General features: G+C 42.6%; 1 protein-coding gene across 3 annotated transcripts in view; it reads left to right on the top strand.

Moving 5' to 3' along the window:
• LOC139275890 (otoancorin-like) overlaps positions 1-17,656 on the top strand; it is a 98,866-nt gene that overhangs the window by 68,726 nt on the left and 12,484 nt on the right. For all 3 annotated transcript variants that reach the window (XM_070893112.1, XM_070893111.1, XM_070893113.1), the window contains exons 19-21: positions 5,148-5,335; positions 13,846-13,995; positions 15,584-15,732. In XM_070893112.1, the coding sequence (XP_070749213.1) occupies positions 5,148-5,335; positions 13,846-13,995; positions 15,584-15,732 (487 nt within the window). The remainder of the gene's footprint in view (positions 1-5,147; positions 5,336-13,845; positions 13,996-15,583; positions 15,733-17,656) is intronic.

The raw sequence follows: 17,656 nt of genomic DNA on the forward strand, positions 1-17,656 counted from the left end.
TCCATCTGCCAAATTTTTGCCGACTCACTTAGCCTGTCTATGTCCTTTTGCAGATTTTTTGTGTCCTCCTTACAACTTGCTTTTCCTCCCATCTTTGCATCATCAGCAAACTTGGCTACGTTACACTCAGTCCATTCTTCCAAGTCATTAATCTAGATTGTAAATAGTTGGGGTCCCAGCATTGATCCCTGCATCACCCCACTAGTTACTGGTTGCCAACCAGAGAATGAACCATTTATTTCGATTCTTTGTTCTCTGTTAGTTAGCCAATCCTCTATCCATGCTAATATATTACCCCAACCCCATGAACTTTTATCTTGTGCAGTAACCTTTTATGTGGCACCTTGTCAAATGCCTTCTGGAAGTCCAAATACACCACATCCACTGGTTCCCCTTTATCCACTCTGTTTGTTACATCCTCAAAGAACTCCAACAAATTTGTCAAACATGACTTCCCCTTCATAAACCCATGCTGACTCTGCCTGAGTGCATTAAGCTTTTCCAAATGTCATGCTACTGCTTCTTTAATAATGGACTGCAATATTTTCCCAACCACAGATGTTAGGCTAACTGGTCTATAGTTTCCTGCTTTTTGTCTGCCTCCTTTTTTAAATAGGGGCATTCCATTTGCAGTTTTCGAATCTGCTGGGACCTCCCCAGAATCCAGGGAATTTTGGTAAATTATAACCAATGAATCCACAATCCCTGCTGCTATTTCTTTTAAGACCCTAGGATGCAAGCCATCAGGTCCAGAGGATTTATCTTCCATTATCTTACTGAGTACCACCTCCTTTGTGATTGTATTAAATTCCTCCCCCCCCCCGCCCCATAGCCCCTTTGATATCCACTGGGCGTTAAGCATCTGCTGGGCAGAGCGCAGAGTGGAAGGTCTGACAGAGGATTGCATGTCAGTAACAGTGCCCACCTTCCATCAAAGTCTATAACCAACATGAGATACTTCCCATTAGATTTCCCTCTCTACTCTCTGCTCATGAGATGCTTAATGCTCAGGGGGTCATGATGAAAATGTAACTAGATTAGGGGAAATGATTTCTAATTGTTTTCATTGATAAACCTGGGTGAAATACCAAGGCCTGCAGAAGACAAAATAATCATAAATACTAATTAGGTGACACCAAAGTTGAGGTTAAAATTATTTTCTTTCTTTTAGGAATGCTCATTACATTGAGATCCTAGAGTTTGTGTTTTTACATTTTGATGCAGATACACTTTGGCTTCGTGTGGTTTTCAGTTTGATGTTGGCCTTGACTCAGTGGTTGCGCTCTCACCTCTGAGTCAGAAGGTTGTGGGTTAAAGCCCCACTTCAGAGATGTGAATAAGTAATCTAGGCTGGCACCTTATTGCAGTACTGAGGGAGTACTGCACTGTCGGAGATGCTGCCTTTTGTATGAGATGTTAAACCGAGGCCCTGTCTGTGATCTCAGGTAGATGTAAAAGATCCTCTGGCACTATTCAAAGAAGAGAAGAGGAGTTCTCCTGGTTCTTGGCCAATACTTATCCCTCAACCAATACAAAAAACAGAATATCTGGTCATTTATTGAGTTGCTATGGGACCTTGCTGTGCACAAATTGGCTGCCGCGTTTCTTACAAAAGTACTTCAAAAGTACTTTATTGGCTGTAAAGTGCTTTGGGACATCCTGAGGTCATAAAAAGCAAGATCTTTCTTTCGTCAGATGGTAAATGGCTTAAGTACATATAATGACATAGAAATTATAGCACAGAAACAGACCGTGCAGCTTAAACAGTTTGTGTTGATGTTTATCCTTCACACAAACCGTAGCTCTAATCTCATGTGCCAGCCCTATTCCAATGTCTCTTTATTCCCTTTTCCCTCAGTCATCTATCTATTCTATTCCTAAACACTGATATGGAATCTGCTTCAATCATTAAGTCTGGTATAACCCTCTGTGTAAAAAGTTTATCTCTGTCTTAAATCTCTTGCATTTACTGTTATGTCCCCTCGTGCTACATCCCTCAACCACTGGAAACAATGGAAATTATAATCAGGCAGCCTATAACAAGCAGCTGATCCACATTGGCAGTTTTATACCTGGGTGGCAAGCTTAAAATCTACCCCGGTCTGTTTCTATCTACACTGTCCCAATCCTTGATAATTTTAAACATGTCTATCAAATCACCACATTATTTCTTCTGTTCTAATGAACTAGCCCCAATTTTCCAATTTCCAAACCAGTTTTAAATCCAATTTATCTCTGTAAAAATAAAGCACACAGGAATGTAGTGCAACCACATTAATTAATGATATGTGAATGATGTGAATGATGCTGATCAGAACTTCTAACCTTATAACATTGGGGTGGGGGAAGGAAGATGATTCCTCGGTGCACTTTGTGTATCAAAACCATAAACCCATTTACAAAGGACAAATTTAATATCTTGTTACACTAACATGTAGACGGTATCTTCCTCCTAGATCTGTTGCTATTTCTCGGTCTATGTTGATATTGCAGGGATGTTCAGAGTCCTCGGCATGTTAACTCCAAAAAGGGGCACAGCGCATTTGGGCATCACTTCTAAGAATTTAATAATCCCGCAAAATGCTAAACCACACAGCTACCATGAACCTGTTCCCTTTGTCTAGCACTCTTGTCTGTTCAAATTGAAAAATTTCATATTTGATTATTAAAAAAGTGATTGAGAAAAGAAACCTTTCTGATCAGGAATGGTTTGAATTTTCTGGATGAAATACTGGCAGTACAGTTTGTATTGACCCATTGCAAGGAGTAAGGGAGTGGTGTAACCATAATCTTCATAAATATAGCACAGACAGCTATAACGACGTCTCAAAGATTAATTTATTCTGCCTAGTTTTGCAGCTTTAGTATTGTCCCAGTTTCCTTCTTAAACTTGTTTCCAATCATAGTTGCTCCCACTAACCATGGTGCTGAAATTGTTTGTTACAACCATGACATTTTTCACTCCAACCTCAATCTAGCTGCTCTTCACATCAATTGCATTGAAATTACATCTTTGGTGCGGCAAATCCTCTGCTCCATTGAATCCTTGATAGTGTCAATTGTGCAATGGCTGGTTATTTGGCACTTAACATGTGCAATTATAAGAAACAGCAATCAAAACACAGATAGAATGCTGAGCTGTATGCCCCAAAACAACTCGAGTACAAGGAGGAAATCATGTGCACGGCTTTTGTCAGGGTGTACTTGAATATTGTGTTATGTCAGTCCATAATGTAAACATTATAATTTGTGCTTGCAAAATTGAAATGAGGGAACGTTTAAAGAAAAACCCTTTTCTGCATTGTGCAAGCTGTTGTTTTGTAAAATGGTTTCACCTCAGGGGTGACGTGTACCTATGTTTTCCTTTTTAAATGTATGAATGAATGGATTTACCTTTTCCATATCAATTACCCTATTATGTACTTCTTTAAGGCCCATTCTCAGTTGCCTCCTCGTCTTCGAGGTACAATGGAGACAATCTAGCCCTGAAGGTAGTGCACAGAATGATTCCTTGCATCCAATGACTGTGCTAAGAGGAAATATTGGGAAGGTTTGAGCTTTTCAATCTTGAAAGGAGGCACCGAGAAGAGTGGGGGCCTTTTAGAAATATATGGGCTCAATTTTCCTCTTCGCCGATTTTTGGCGCCCAGGAGGATTAACGACCGATTTTTTTGTGCCCGATTGCGCCAAAAGAAAAGTTAGAACTTTCGCCAAAGTAAAATTTCATTTTGGCGCTGTGGTACCTAAAATTAAATCTGGGGTGGAGCTCCAAGTCCCAAAAGCTGAGGTTGCCAGGGTAATGAGAGACATGCTGGGAGGTTGCCAGGGTAACAAGAGACACACTGAGGGCCAGCGAGTTGAAGTTCCACGGCCAGGGCTTGCAGCGGCAGGGGAGCAGGGGAGGGCGGGGGGAATTGCCTGGGATTGAAGCAGGACCGGGAGGGTGTGGGGCATTCGGCCCGGGATTGAAGCAGGATTGGGAGAGGGGGCCATTCGGCCTGGGATTGCAGCGGGACGGGAGAGGGGGACCAATCAACCCAGGATTGCAGCGGAACCAGGAGCAGGGTCCTTTCGGCCGGGATTGCAGCGGGACCAGGAGCGGGGTCCTTTCGGCCCGGGATTGCAGCGGGACCAGGAGCGAGGTCCTTTCGGCCTGGGATTGCAGAGGGACGGGAGCGGGGGGCTAAACACCAGAATCAGTCATCTTTAATGCAAAGCAATGCAAGGAATGTACTAAACATGATCATTATAAACTATCTTTATGGACAAGACTAAACTGCAAAGAAACAGCTCCGATGCAGACCTGAGCGCCAATTTCCTTAACTTAATGTAGGGTTTTTCTGATCGGTACTCAAGGCCACTCTACGCTGTCTTTAAAAATATCGGTGTTGGGAAAATCGCTTAAACAGCCAATAACTGAACGGAAATCAGTTTTCACCCAGACCTGCGGCAAAAAATCTGGCGTACAACAAGTCCGGCACTGACAGTCACCGCCGGCGTACAAACTTTGAGGAAAGTTGCGAAATCAAGATTGCTAAAAAAAAAATCAGCGGACACCAAAAAAACAGCACCCATTGTTGACGAAAATGGAGCCCTAAGATAGTACATTTTATAGAATAGCTAAACCAGGGACATTACTTCAAGTTAAAACATGACAGTAAGATAAGGAGGCAAAGTGCAAACGACTGAAAGGCAAATTTAGGGCAAATGTCAGGTCGTTTCTTCAGGCAAAGAATGTTCACCACACAGGATTGAATTCTGGGTAGAGTAGTAGAAGTAAAATCCTGAAATAATTGTATTAGCAGTTGGAAGGTGTGCTGGGAGTCTGTAGGCTCTTTCTGGATGACCGGATTGAATGAGCTTCATCACCTCTGCCTGTCTTGTGAATCCCTGTCCATTACCAATGATGATTGAATTTTAGAAATCAGTCCAAGAGCATAAATAACTTTGCTCCATTACTTTGCTAAAGTTGACCAGAGAAGTTGCTTTGAACTTAATTTCCAGTCAAACTGATGCATAGATCCTGGGTCCACACGGCATAGATCCTGTCTTCCATTTTCAAGAATAGTGATTTTTAATCTGACGTCACTAGAACTAAACATCAGAGTAGGTAAATATCTTTCTTCTTATCCTTTGTTTTTTTTTAGTTCCAGATAAAACACAAGGTCCCACCTCAGAGCAAATTGAAGCTCTTGGTGAAGCAAACAATTTATGGACTCCTGATCATTTGAGAAACATTTTAGTTGAAGACTTCATAGATTCGTTGGAAACACTGACCGCGGTCACAGGCTTCACTGATCAACAGCTGGAAGCCTTAAAATCTAAGGCGATACAGGTGAGGAGTTGAAATAATGATGCGAGAAGAAATGCTCTGGTTGTGTCCATAGCAAAAATTGCGAATACCTTCTAACACCGTTGGGGAGGGGTCCAATTTTCAACGGCAACACACATCAGGTGGGCAGTTGGCAGCGCAATCGCGCAACCCGCCTGATGGAACCAGCGAGAGGCCTCAACCCTTTTCATGGTTGATGCCTGACTGCATAATTCAGGCAAGTTGCGAGTGGCTGACAGGCAGCTGGGCAATCGGCTGGGGCGGGAATTCTGGCAGCTCCACTGCGGAATCGTGTCAGAGGTACTGCCTTAAGGAGATTGAGCGCCCTGGGTAGGGGGTGAGGGAGGAACAATGGGCAACCAAGAGTGGGTGAGGGGATTTCCTTGAAGCCAGGAGAAGCCTTCATGGTCCTTTTTCTGTCCACCACACCCCCCCAAAATAAATCAATGGCACCGCTTTTATCTGGCTGTTTTCGGACCAGCCTGAGGTGGTCCCTTTAAGGACCATGTATTAGCCCTCAAAATGGCCTCGGGCTCTGATAGAAATCTTTCTACTAAGGCTTTTACCTGTTTTGGGTGGGAGCGTTGGGCACCCATGTCGAGGCCCACTCAGAAATCGAGTTGGGTGGACCTCGGGCAGCGAGCAAGCAGTAGGAGATTTTTTTTTAAGTTGTGCCTTCTTACTGCCCCATTTTTCTGCGGGAATAGAACAGTCAGCTGATGAAAATCACCCCCATTGTGTTCATAATGAGGATACACATAGCGGTTCATACCGCAGTGATGCACAGTTTGTGGAGGGAGGGTGACGGGATCTCTCTCAGACAGTGGTGAGCTTTTACATTCCGTTGCATCATTAGCAATCCAATTGTCTTTAAATTATAAATGCTGTTGCAGCAGAGCCTTTTTAAATGAAAAATCACATCTTGCATTTAAAGGGCCCCATTAACTCGTTGCAACTTCTCAAAGCACTTCACACAATGAAGCAAAGTGACTGTTGTTATTCAAGCAAATTTATAGTATCCAATTTTCTCGCTAAGTTAATGGTAGCAACTGGGTGATGAGATTAAAACCAGTGGAGAACCATTTTCTCCAGGCTACTCTGCAATGAGTTGCAATGTTCTTAGACATTGCCCCACAGCAGGACTGTGGACTCCACCAGAAACACAGTCATTAGTCTCAGATCTCAGGAAAGCCAAGCAGAGCCTTCACATGTGTCTGAATGCTCTGATAGCATCCTTCTTTTCATGGCGGAACCCCTGATATTATCATCCCCTTGCTCTGCAGTCGGGCGTTGACGCGCCTTACACCTGCGCTCAACTTCATCAGGCTCCACTTCCACATTTGTATCCTTTGGCTTTCCTTGTGCTCTGTGTCTCACCATGTGTTAATTCCTCATTTACACTATCTGTACCCCATTCAGTGGCTGTCTTCGGAGCTGTTGGGTGCAAGGGAGTGTCAATAAAGGGGCAAGTGAGTGGTTGCTAGTGTTGCCAGAGGTAGCGGGGACTGCAAGGCCTTGCTCGTCAGCAATCTTCTCAGATATGCAGGAAGAATGTTCCCGATGCTGGGGAAGTCCAGAACCAGGAGACACAGTCGAAGGATAAGGGGTAAGCCATTTAGGATCGAGATGAGGAGAACCGTCTTCACTCAGAGAGTTGTTAACCTGTGGAATTCTCTACTGCAGAGAGCTGTTGATGCCAGTTTGTTGGATATATTCAAGAGGGAGTTAGATATGGCCTTTACGGCTAAAGGGATCAAGAGGTATGGAGAGAAAGCAGGAAAGGGTACTGAGGTGATAATCAGCCATGATCTTACTGAATTGTGGTGCAGGCTCGAAGGGCTGAATGGCCTACTCCTGCACCTATCTTCTATGTTTCTATGTTTCTAAGTGATTTTATCCTTAATCACTAAGGCTACTCCTCCGTCTCTACCATTTTCCCTATCTTTCCTTTGGACCTTATAACCTGGTATGTTTGGTTTCCAATCCTGACCATCTTGCAGTCATGCCTCAGTAATGGTTACCATGTCATACACAATAAGGGGATAAGGGGTTATGGGGAGCAGGCAGGGAAGTGGAGCTGAGTCCATGATCAGATCAGCTATGATCTTATTGAATGGTGCAGCAGGCTTGAGGGGCCGTATGACCTACTCCTGTTCCTATTTCTTATGTTCTTATGTTCTTATATATCCTGGCTTGCAGCCTCTGGAGGAAACAAGCAGTCCTGGTAACTTTTGGTGTGCCTGAGTAACATTCTATCTCAATCAGCTAATTTGTGAATCTCTTATGAGGAAAATGGTAACTGGCAAAGAGATTGAAGAATACATAGGAGCACTAAATATGAAACAGTGTTTTATCTCACCAGTCCACTGAAGACACAGACACTCCCACGTCACCATCCCAAACTTCCAGGCTGGAGTTGAAGCCAATTACTACCATTGCTTCTTCTTCATGTGGTGTTAAATGTTGGATATTATCACTTCCTCCTCCAGTAGCTTGGCATTGGATGCTCTCTTCTTCTTCAGTATAGTAGTAATTGGTTGTTTCTGTCTCGTCAGAGTTGCCGTCCTTCGGATGAGTTAAACCGAAGTCTTGTCTGCTCTCTCAAGTGGACGTAAAAGATCCCATGGCACTATTTCGAAGAAGAGCAGGGGAATTATCCTTGGTGTCCTGGCCAATATTTATCCCTCAATCAACATAAATAAAACAAATTATCTGGTCATTATCACAGTGCAATTTGTGGGAGCTTGCTTGTCCGCAAATTGGCTTCTGCGTTTCCTACATTACAACAGTAACTACACTCCATTGGGTGTAAAGCACCTTGAGGCATCCGGTGGTCATGAAAGATGCTACATAAATCCAAGTCTTTCTTTCTTATTTTTCCAAATCCTGTAATTACAACCAGTCAGGATTCATTGAATGCATGATAGTAATAGTAGATGGAACATGTGAAATTTCAATGTGCTAACCTGCCTTACAGGATGTGAGATATTTACAAGAGTGCTACCAAGTGACTTAGCTTGTGGGGCAAGGAACATGGTGCCATGTGATATACCCAAAAGAAATACTTGATCATTGTACTGGGGAACATCCATTAAATTGTCTGACTTATTTAACTGCACCGTTATTCATCTGAAAACACGCTTACCTTTGCTGACCTAGTAAAGGCATTAAACTTCTTTTGACACTGCAAGAGGGTTCTTGGAGGTCCTACTCACAGCCACAGCCATCTCCTTTAACATGGTATGTGATAGTTTCAACAATTACATCCCTCCATTCTCTACTTTGAGCCAGCAGCATTGCTAAATCATCTTCTGAGGTGTTAATAAAGATGTTGTGCGCATGGTCCACCTCCTTCCCCCTTCCCCAATATATCGAGACCCTCTGCTGGCGGAACCTTTGCACTTGACCCGCCAGCAGTATTTACATGAGCTGTGCTCAGGATTTCCGGCAGAGCCAGCTTGCTCCAATCTTAGCGGATACAAGTCCTGCCTCACCACACCTCGCCCGCTGTACAGGGGACCCAAGAATTTCCAGGCCACAGTTTTTACGGAACTGTTACTTCTGCAGTCCACACCCCCAGCTTTCACTCAGCAGACTGCTCAGTTTGAACTCAGGAGCTCACTATGTGGAAGATCACATGTCCAGACTCACGTCCCATTACTCAATTATCACAGGTGGTCCCTCGAACGAGGATGACTTACTTCCACATGAGTTCACAGATGTTTCAATGAACGACCCGATGTTCCAGTCCTGAACTTCAGTTGAGGTGGTGAAAGATGCCTGTGCGTGGATCTTTTTAACGTGTGGTGACCGTTGCACATGAGCCACCACACAGGCTTGATCGAGCTAGGCCTTGGTCCAGTGGCAAGGGTTGAACCAGGATGACTGGAGACCTGCCCTGGTGCACGGACCTAGTGCGCACACATATCGCAGTGTGGGCTGGCCCGTGCTGCCCTTGGGCCCTCGGCTCTTCTGAGCCCAGGGGCATATGGGTGCAGATATGTGTGCGCACTGGGTCCGTGTAACAGAGCAGGTCTCCAGTCGATATGTGTGCGCAGTGTGGGCTGCCCTGACCTGTGTGAGAGCAGCACCGCGGGTCGGGGCTATAAATAGAGCTGGAGCGCCGGGCCCTGGAACATTGTGGGCGAAGGACCGTGCAGTAGAGCAGGTTTACTCATTAGCATGTTGGAGCATCACTGAGAGTTGCCTTTGAACAATAGGCCTTCAATACAAAGTTAATGAAAAACACTGATTCGGGAGCTAGTCAATTTTGACTGATCTCACTGTACAAAAGAGAGGCCCAGTACATGGAATAGATGAATAAGAGAACCTATTGCGGATTCCAGATGCTTATGTAGATTCTGCAGCTTCATCAACATAAACACTTTTATCTCCTCAATCAACTCATCTATTTATGCGACAAATATAACAACTACATTTCTTGTATTTGAGCGGCTGGAGCAATCAATCAGATTTTATATGTTCATGTCTACTCCAGTCAAAAAATAACCTGTTTACTGCATATTTCTGAAGAAAATGAAAGAAAAATTGACTGAGTTTTGGGCCTTTGAGATAACATGTTGATGAAGGTAACAGAAATATTACATAACCAGTAAAAGCAATTCAGACTGACGAGAGACTAGACATGAATAATGAGGTGTAAATGGCATTTTAGAGGAGAGCAGGTCAGAAATAGGATTGAAAAAATAACTGCCAGCCCTGGGCATTAACTTGTAGGCTAATTGAGAATGTGATTTAGGTTGACGATTAAGTTTGTAAATCTAATTATTATGGCTGTTATAGTAAAGCAGCCTAGAACAAAAGGGGTAGTTTTATGAAAATCGCAAAGAACAGCTTCAGTAAGCTAGACCTTTCCCTTTCACTGAATGCAGAACAAATAATTTTGACTAATTAGATTGTTATGAGATTAGATCAATTTTTAACACCATGTTGCTAATCATAATTTTAGTGGAGAGACCACAGTGAATGATCCTGTATCTGTTACTGCAGAATACAGGATAGAGGGTTAATTAAACCATGAGGCAAGAGCTGCTCCATTATTTATTATAGACATTAATGAGCGGTTTAGGAAGAATCACTTTCCATTTATTTTATATTACGTCCGTTGATTTCAATATTTCAATGGACTGAAAATTCAAGATAGGATAGGAACTTAGGAACAGGAGGAGGCCATTCAGCCCCTCGGGTCTATTCTGCCATTTAATTACATCACAGCTGACCTGTACGTTAATTCCATTTATCCGCCTTTGATCCGTATCCCTTGATACCCTTACCTAGTGAAAACCCGTTGATCTCAATCTTAAAAATGTTATTTAACCTCACATCCACAGCAGCTTGGGGGCAAGAGTTCTACATTTTCACAATCCTTCGGGTGAAACAGTGCCTCCTGATTTCACTCCAGAATGGCCCAGTGCAAATTTTGAGATTGTGCCCCCTTCTTCTGGAATTCCTTCACAAGAGGAAATAAATTCCCTGCACCTCGTCTATTGAGTCCTTTTATAATTTTAAAGACGTCAATTTAATCACCCCTCATCCTTATGTTAGCTGTAGCTCAGTGGGTCGCACTCTCTATTCTGAGTCCGAAAGTTGTAGGTCTAAGTCCCACTCCAGAGACTTGAGCACAAAAAAATCTAGGCTGACTCTCCAGTGCAGTGATGAGAGAATGCTGCACTGTCAGATGAGATGTTAAACCAAGGCCCTGTCTGCTCTCTCAAGTGGATGGAAAAGATCCCATGGCATTGTTTCGAAGAAGAGCAGTGGAGTTATCCCTGGTGTCTTGGTGAATATTATCCTTCAATCAACATAAAAAAACAGATTATCTGGTCATTATCACATTGCTGTTTGTGGGAGCTTGCTGTGTGCAATTTGGCTGCTGCATTTCCTACATTACAACAGTACTACACTCCAAATGTACTCTATTGGCCGTAAAGCATTTGAGATGTCTGATGGTCGTGAAAGGCGCTATATAAATCCAAGTCCTTCTTATTTCTTTTAAACTCAAGGGAATATAACCCAAGTTTATGCAACCTGTCTTCATAATTTAATCTTTTTAGCTGCAGTTTAATTTTGATAAATCTGCACTGTACCCCTTCTGAGGTATTTCCTGAGGTATGGTGTTCAGAACTAAATGCAATACTTCAGGTGGGGTTCTGTGTAAAGAAAGTATTAATAATAGAAAGTCAGTGAGACCTATAATTAACTTTGAAATCCGCCTTTGAACAATCTGCCTCTAATTGACACAGGAAGTTAGAGCAATTACACTTTGTGGTCTTAAAGCAACATGTTAAGTTATAGACGGAAGCACTTTAGCAGTAGAAAAATGCATTATACAGTGTAATGGTGCTGTTTTTGTAAAATTAATTTTTGGGCAGTAGCAAAGAAAATGAGATAACTAATCATCTGCCTGTTTTACACTCCAGCTGATTTTATTTTATACCGACTTCAGTGATTTTCTTTGATACCGAAATCAGGCTGCCAATTTGCTGCCACCCAAGCTAAATTTCACCCCCTCAATCCCCACACTGAGCAATACCATGAAATAGTTACAAAAATGCAAAAGATGTAGGGGCAAGTTTTAGTGTAACAGGGCATCGAATGGTGTCTGCTCTTAGTTAGACTTATGCCTGCACCCTTCAGCTCAAAAGATTTTGTTCATTAAACTGCTGAAAATGCGATCTGATAACAGCACGGCGAGGGAATCAGGGCACCTGGGGCCTGACTGAACAGGGCAACCAGCAGGGTTCCTTAAGGAATGTGAAATAAACAACGGAAGGACTGAGAAGGAAGTATAAGTTCGAGTGAGTGAATTCAATGTCAAATCAGGTACAGAAAGAGAGGGAAAGAGAGATTGGATTGAGAAAGAGAAAAAGAGTCAAAGGAAAAATTAAAATGTTTTAAATTTGACATTTTTTAAATCTCCAATAATAACTGAAGCAATTGTAATAGTGGAGAGTGCCAGAGTGGTTGATTGGCAGCAATGAACAATTACCATGATGTTTAAACGGTACCTACGCTTAAAATGACATGACTTAACTTTCTGTGGCAAGTTTAGTTTGTGTTTACTGAATAAATACAGCAACTTTATGCCCTTCCTGCATTACAACAGTGATTACACTTCAAAAGTACTTCATTGGCTGTAAAGCACTTTGAGACGTCCAGTGGTCGTGAAAGGCGCTATATAATTGTCAGTCTTTCTTTCTTCTTTCTTTGCTTTCATTCAATGCATTTCAATGGTGAGGCAGATAGTGAGATGATGGCTTCGCGAAGCTAATGGTGGAGCAGTGCAGCTCAGACACCAACCTTTGGATATTTGCATTTAACCGTGCATCTGCTCCTCGGCTGAAGTTGCGGTAACATTTACGCAGAAATAACGGCGTGCACCATTCGCCTCACCGTTACTTTGGCAGCAAATTCTGGTCCAATATTAAACCATCTTAAAGCTCTAACCTCTGGAATTCCCCAGCCTAAACCTTTTTGCCTCTAGTATCAGAGACCTCAATAGAAACCTGCCCAATAATGTAGTAATAGCATAAATCTCCAAATGTAACTAATTATCTCAACCTGACAAAGTTTCTTGGCGCAACTAAAATCCATTGCCTGAAAATGTGGTGGAAGCAGATTTAATAGTAACTTTCAAAAGGGAATTTGATATATACTTGAAAAATAAAGATTTGCAGGGGGAAAGAGCAGGGGAATGGAACTAATTGGATAGCTCTTTCAAAAAACCAGCACAGGCACAATGGGATGAATGGCTTCCTTCCATGCAGTATAATTCTATGAACTTATTGCTTCAGCCTGTGCCACTCAGACACTTTGGGGGCTGAATAATGGAGCTCCATGGAACTTGCCGAATTAATAGAGTGAAACAGAATTCATTTTAAATATATTTGCTCAGTTCAGTTTCATCAGTGCACCAATATAAACTGATCTCCACTACAGTGTCCATCATACTGTTAATGTACCAAAGAAAATGTTTAAACCATGGTTAGCACTCTTCCAATGTACCTTTGTGTCAGATTCAGATCTAAGCATAAATCGCAGCTTTTAAACTGACCTACATTGGCTCCTGATCCAGCTACACCTTGATTTTAATATTCTCCTCCTTGTTTTAAAATCCCTCCATGGCCTTGCCCCTCACCAATCTCTGTAACCTCCTCTAGCCCTTGAATCCTCCGAGATCTCTGCACTCCGCTAATTTTGGCATCTTACCCATCCTTAATTTTCTTTGCCCCACCATTGGCTGTCGTAGTTTCAGCTATCTAGGCCCTAACCTCTGGAATTGCCTGCCTGCCTCTCTTCCTCACTCTCCTCCTTTAAGACACTCCTTAAAACTTACTTCGTGTCACCTGTCCTAATATCTCCTTCTTTAGCTCAGTATCAATTTTGTTTGATTACGGTCCTGTGAAGCGCCTTGGGACATTTTACTACATTAAAGGCACTATATAAATGCAGCTTGTTCTTGTTATTTACAAACCTGATTCTTGTCTCATCAGGCTTACGGCATGATGATCACAAATGACCAGCTTGCCTCTCTGAAGAAGATCACACTTGCATTCACTACTGAAGAAGTCAAGAAGTATTTCACTAAACCTGATATTGATACCATTGGTGCAATCTCCGATTACAAAGAATGGGCCAATATGGTGAGGATGGGCTGCTGATTTATAATTTATATCACATGTACAGCCATTACGGTAGTCATTTATTTTTAAGTCCTTTATCTCAGGCAAAGACCATAGTTGGAAATGTTTTCAAATGACCCTGAATTGCATTTGGACTTTCAAGGAGTTAACATTAGAAAGGATATGAGAGTGACAAACTTATTTAGAACAAGTAGTTTATTTTTTTGCCTACTGGCAAAGAACGGGTAATGATGTTCATTACTGGGGGGGGTGGAAATTGTGGTTGGAGGCTTCCTTCGTATGAATCCCTCCGTCCTGAAATCTACGATAGTACCTGGTAGTCCCATAGGAATGTAGAGATCCCAGTTGGAGACCTAGGTTCGCCGCACAGCTTATGGGGAGATGTCTTCCAAGAACGTACGTACAAGCTGGAGTCATGTGGGCCTGGACAACCAATCAATATGCAGTATTCTCATAGAAAAAATGGGAGCTCTGTTTGTATGGACTCCCATTACTATCAATGAGAATAACCCCCTAAAACACAGAAACAAAGCAGAATAAATAACAAAATAACACCTCACATATTTAAAATTAATTGAAATTAAATGAAATTAAATGTTTTAGAAAAACATTTTTTTTAATGTGTTTTAATAGTGTTAAAAATAAACTTACTTTAATGGACAGGGTTTTTAATAAAAACATGAGTGTTTCAATTTAATTTTTATATATTTTAAAACTCTTATGCTGGTAAAAGTAATTTATGCACCTGCTTTCACCAGACATAAAAGTTTGAAGGAGATTTGCTGGGCACAAGTTGGGCAAATAGCCCAATCTCTCCCGCGCGGCTGTCCTTCTCCCGGGGATGTGGAGGATCTGTCTGACAGATCGGAAAATCCGGCTTTTGGCGCATGCGCATCGCGCCCCGAAAACCGACTTTTGCGAGGCCTCGCCGGGTCCGTGCACACTCTGTACAGACCTGGCTAGGTCGGAATCTTTGGCCCAACGTTCAAGAAGAACAACTTACCAAAGACACTTGAGGCCGTCAAGAGTGTGTGATGCCCCCTTTGCGACGCCTTTCTGAAATTGACTGCTTTCGCCTGCCGTAACATCTGGCGCCACTCCCGACAGGGAGTGCACAGAGGATCCTGAGGCAATATTGCAGGGAATAAAGAAATGTGTTGAGAGTCAAATTCGTAACAATTACTTTCCTCTCTTATCTGTGGAAAGCTGTTGGTAGCCTCCCTTCCATTTTTTTGCAAGTTTCACAAGGCCGACCTCACCTCCTCTTTAGGCACTGGGATGCTGGTATCCTCGCGCCCCAACTTGAGAAGTGCCCCCGCCTGCGATGGGCCTTCAGCGCTCTAAGAGGATTGTGTAAAGCTTCCCTTAGTGCTCCACTCTCCTCTTGGGGTGATCCAATGAATATCCCACTTTGAGACAGTAGATATCACCTGGCACTAAAGGTAGCACCCCAGCGGTGTCACCGCCTCAAAGTGGGCCATACCGAATTTCTAGCCCAGACAAATTTGCTGCAATGAATTTGCAGCAGTACAATTAAATTCTTGCATGCATGATGTCATGATTTACAGAGGTTTTCTTTCTTTTAAAGAGGTCCTTGCAAGCTGAGATTATCGTGCAGAACTTCTTGGATGGTCGGAATGACAACGATCTCAGTAGCACAGATCTGGTTGGTATGGGCTACTTCCTCTGTACCCGTAAGTGGGATCAGATCATGAAGATTAATGCGTCAGCTTACAGGTAAAAGCAATTCAACAGTCAGTGTTCTTTTGGCCTTTTCATGTCTACATATGAGATGGGAGATCTGGAATATGGAATATTATCCATGAACTGCCTAGGAAATGCATATGTGGAAACGTCCAGGGAAGCAGTTGATGGGGTGTTGCGAAACATATTTCAAAAAAGAGCTGCATTTGGGTGGGGATGGGTTTGAAGGTTCTTGGGAGAAGTACAGATTCGCTGCTCAATCACTCTGAGATTTGACAGTTTGTGTACTGTTTGTGACAGTGCGAAGAGTGAATGGATCTCATCTGTGGAAGCCAGGGGAGAACTGGTGTTAGTAATTTGGAGTTCCATTAGTTAAAAAATATGAAGCAAAGTTTATGATAGGGTAGATTGTCTATGCTCTGTGGAAAGAACATTTTTGATACCTTTTTCTTGATCCTTTTTTTCTTGTTCCTTACTCTCACCAATTTTGACCCATCCAGTTTTCTCCCCACTCCTCCATTCCTTCCTTCGAAGTGGTTCCACAAATACCAATTGCTCTCCAATACCTCGTTATAGTGATCATTTGTCATGTGTTAGCCTTGACAGTGAATTTCATTTTTCTGTTCAACAGCCGAGCCTGATCCAACCCTAAGATCAACCTACCCTCATTCACCAATGAGCACACATAAAGGGGTTGGATTCTCAATCTGTTGCAGTCTCTGTTTTTTTGTGGGTGGAGATTAGAGATAGTAAGGGGAAAAAGTCACTAGTGGGCGTAGTTTATAGGCCCCCAAATAATAAGTTCACGGTGGGGCGGACAATAATCAAGGGAATAATAGAGGCATGTGAAAAAGGAATGGCAGTAATCATGGGGGATTTTAACCTACATATCGATTGGTCAAATCAAATTGCACGGGGTAGCCTGGAGGAGGAATTCATTGAATGCATACGGGATTGTTTCTTAGAACAGTATGTTACAGAACCTACAAGGGAGCAAGCTATCTTAGATCTGGTCCTTTGTAATGAGACAGGAATAATAAACAATCTCCTCGTAAAAGATCCTCTCGGAATGAGTGATCACAGTATGGTTGAATTTGTAATACAGATTGAGGGTGATGAAGTAGTGTCTCAAACGAGCGTACTATGCTTAAACAAAGGGGACGACAGTGGGATGAGGGCAGGGTTAGCTAAAGTAGACTGGGAACATCGACTAAACGGTGGCACAATTGAGGAACAGTGGAGGACTTTTAAGGAGCTCTTTCATAGTGCGCAACAAAAATATATTCCAGTGAAAAAGAAGGGCGGTAAGAGAAGGGATAACCAGCCGTGTACAATCAAGGAAATAAAGGAGAGTATCAAATTAAAAACCAATGCGTATAAGGTGGCCAAGGTTAGTGGGAAACTAGAAGATTGGGAAAATTTTAAACGACAGCAAAGTATGACTAAGAAAGCAATAAAGAAAGGAAAGATAGATTACGAAAGTAAACTTGCGCAAAACATAAAAACAGATAGTAAAAGCTTTTACCGATATATAAAAAGGAAAAGAGTGACTAAAGTAAATGTTGGTCCTTTAGAAGATGAGAAGGGGGATTTAGTAATGGGAAATGTGGAAATGACTGAGACCTTAAACAATTATTTTGCTTCGGTCTTCACAGTGGAAGACACAAAAACCATGCCAAAAATGGCTGGTCACGGGAATGTGGGAAGGGAGGACCTTGAGACAATCACTATCACTAGGGAGATAGTGCTGGACAGGCTAATGGGACTCAAGGTAGACAAGTCCCCTGGTCCTGATGAAATGCATCCCAGGGTATTAAAAGAGATGGCGGAAGTTATAGCAGATGCATTGGTTATAATCTACCAAAATTCTCTGGAATCTGGGGAGGTACCAGTGGATTGGAAAGCAGCTAATGTAACGCCTCTGTTTAAAAAAGGGGGCAGACAAAAGGCAGGTAAC

This window comes from Pristiophorus japonicus, chromosome 11 (assembly GCF_044704955.1).
Source record: "Pristiophorus japonicus isolate sPriJap1 chromosome 11, sPriJap1.hap1, whole genome shotgun sequence".
In the NCBI taxonomy this organism is placed as follows: Eukaryota; Metazoa; Chordata; class Chondrichthyes; family Pristiophoridae; genus Pristiophorus; species Pristiophorus japonicus.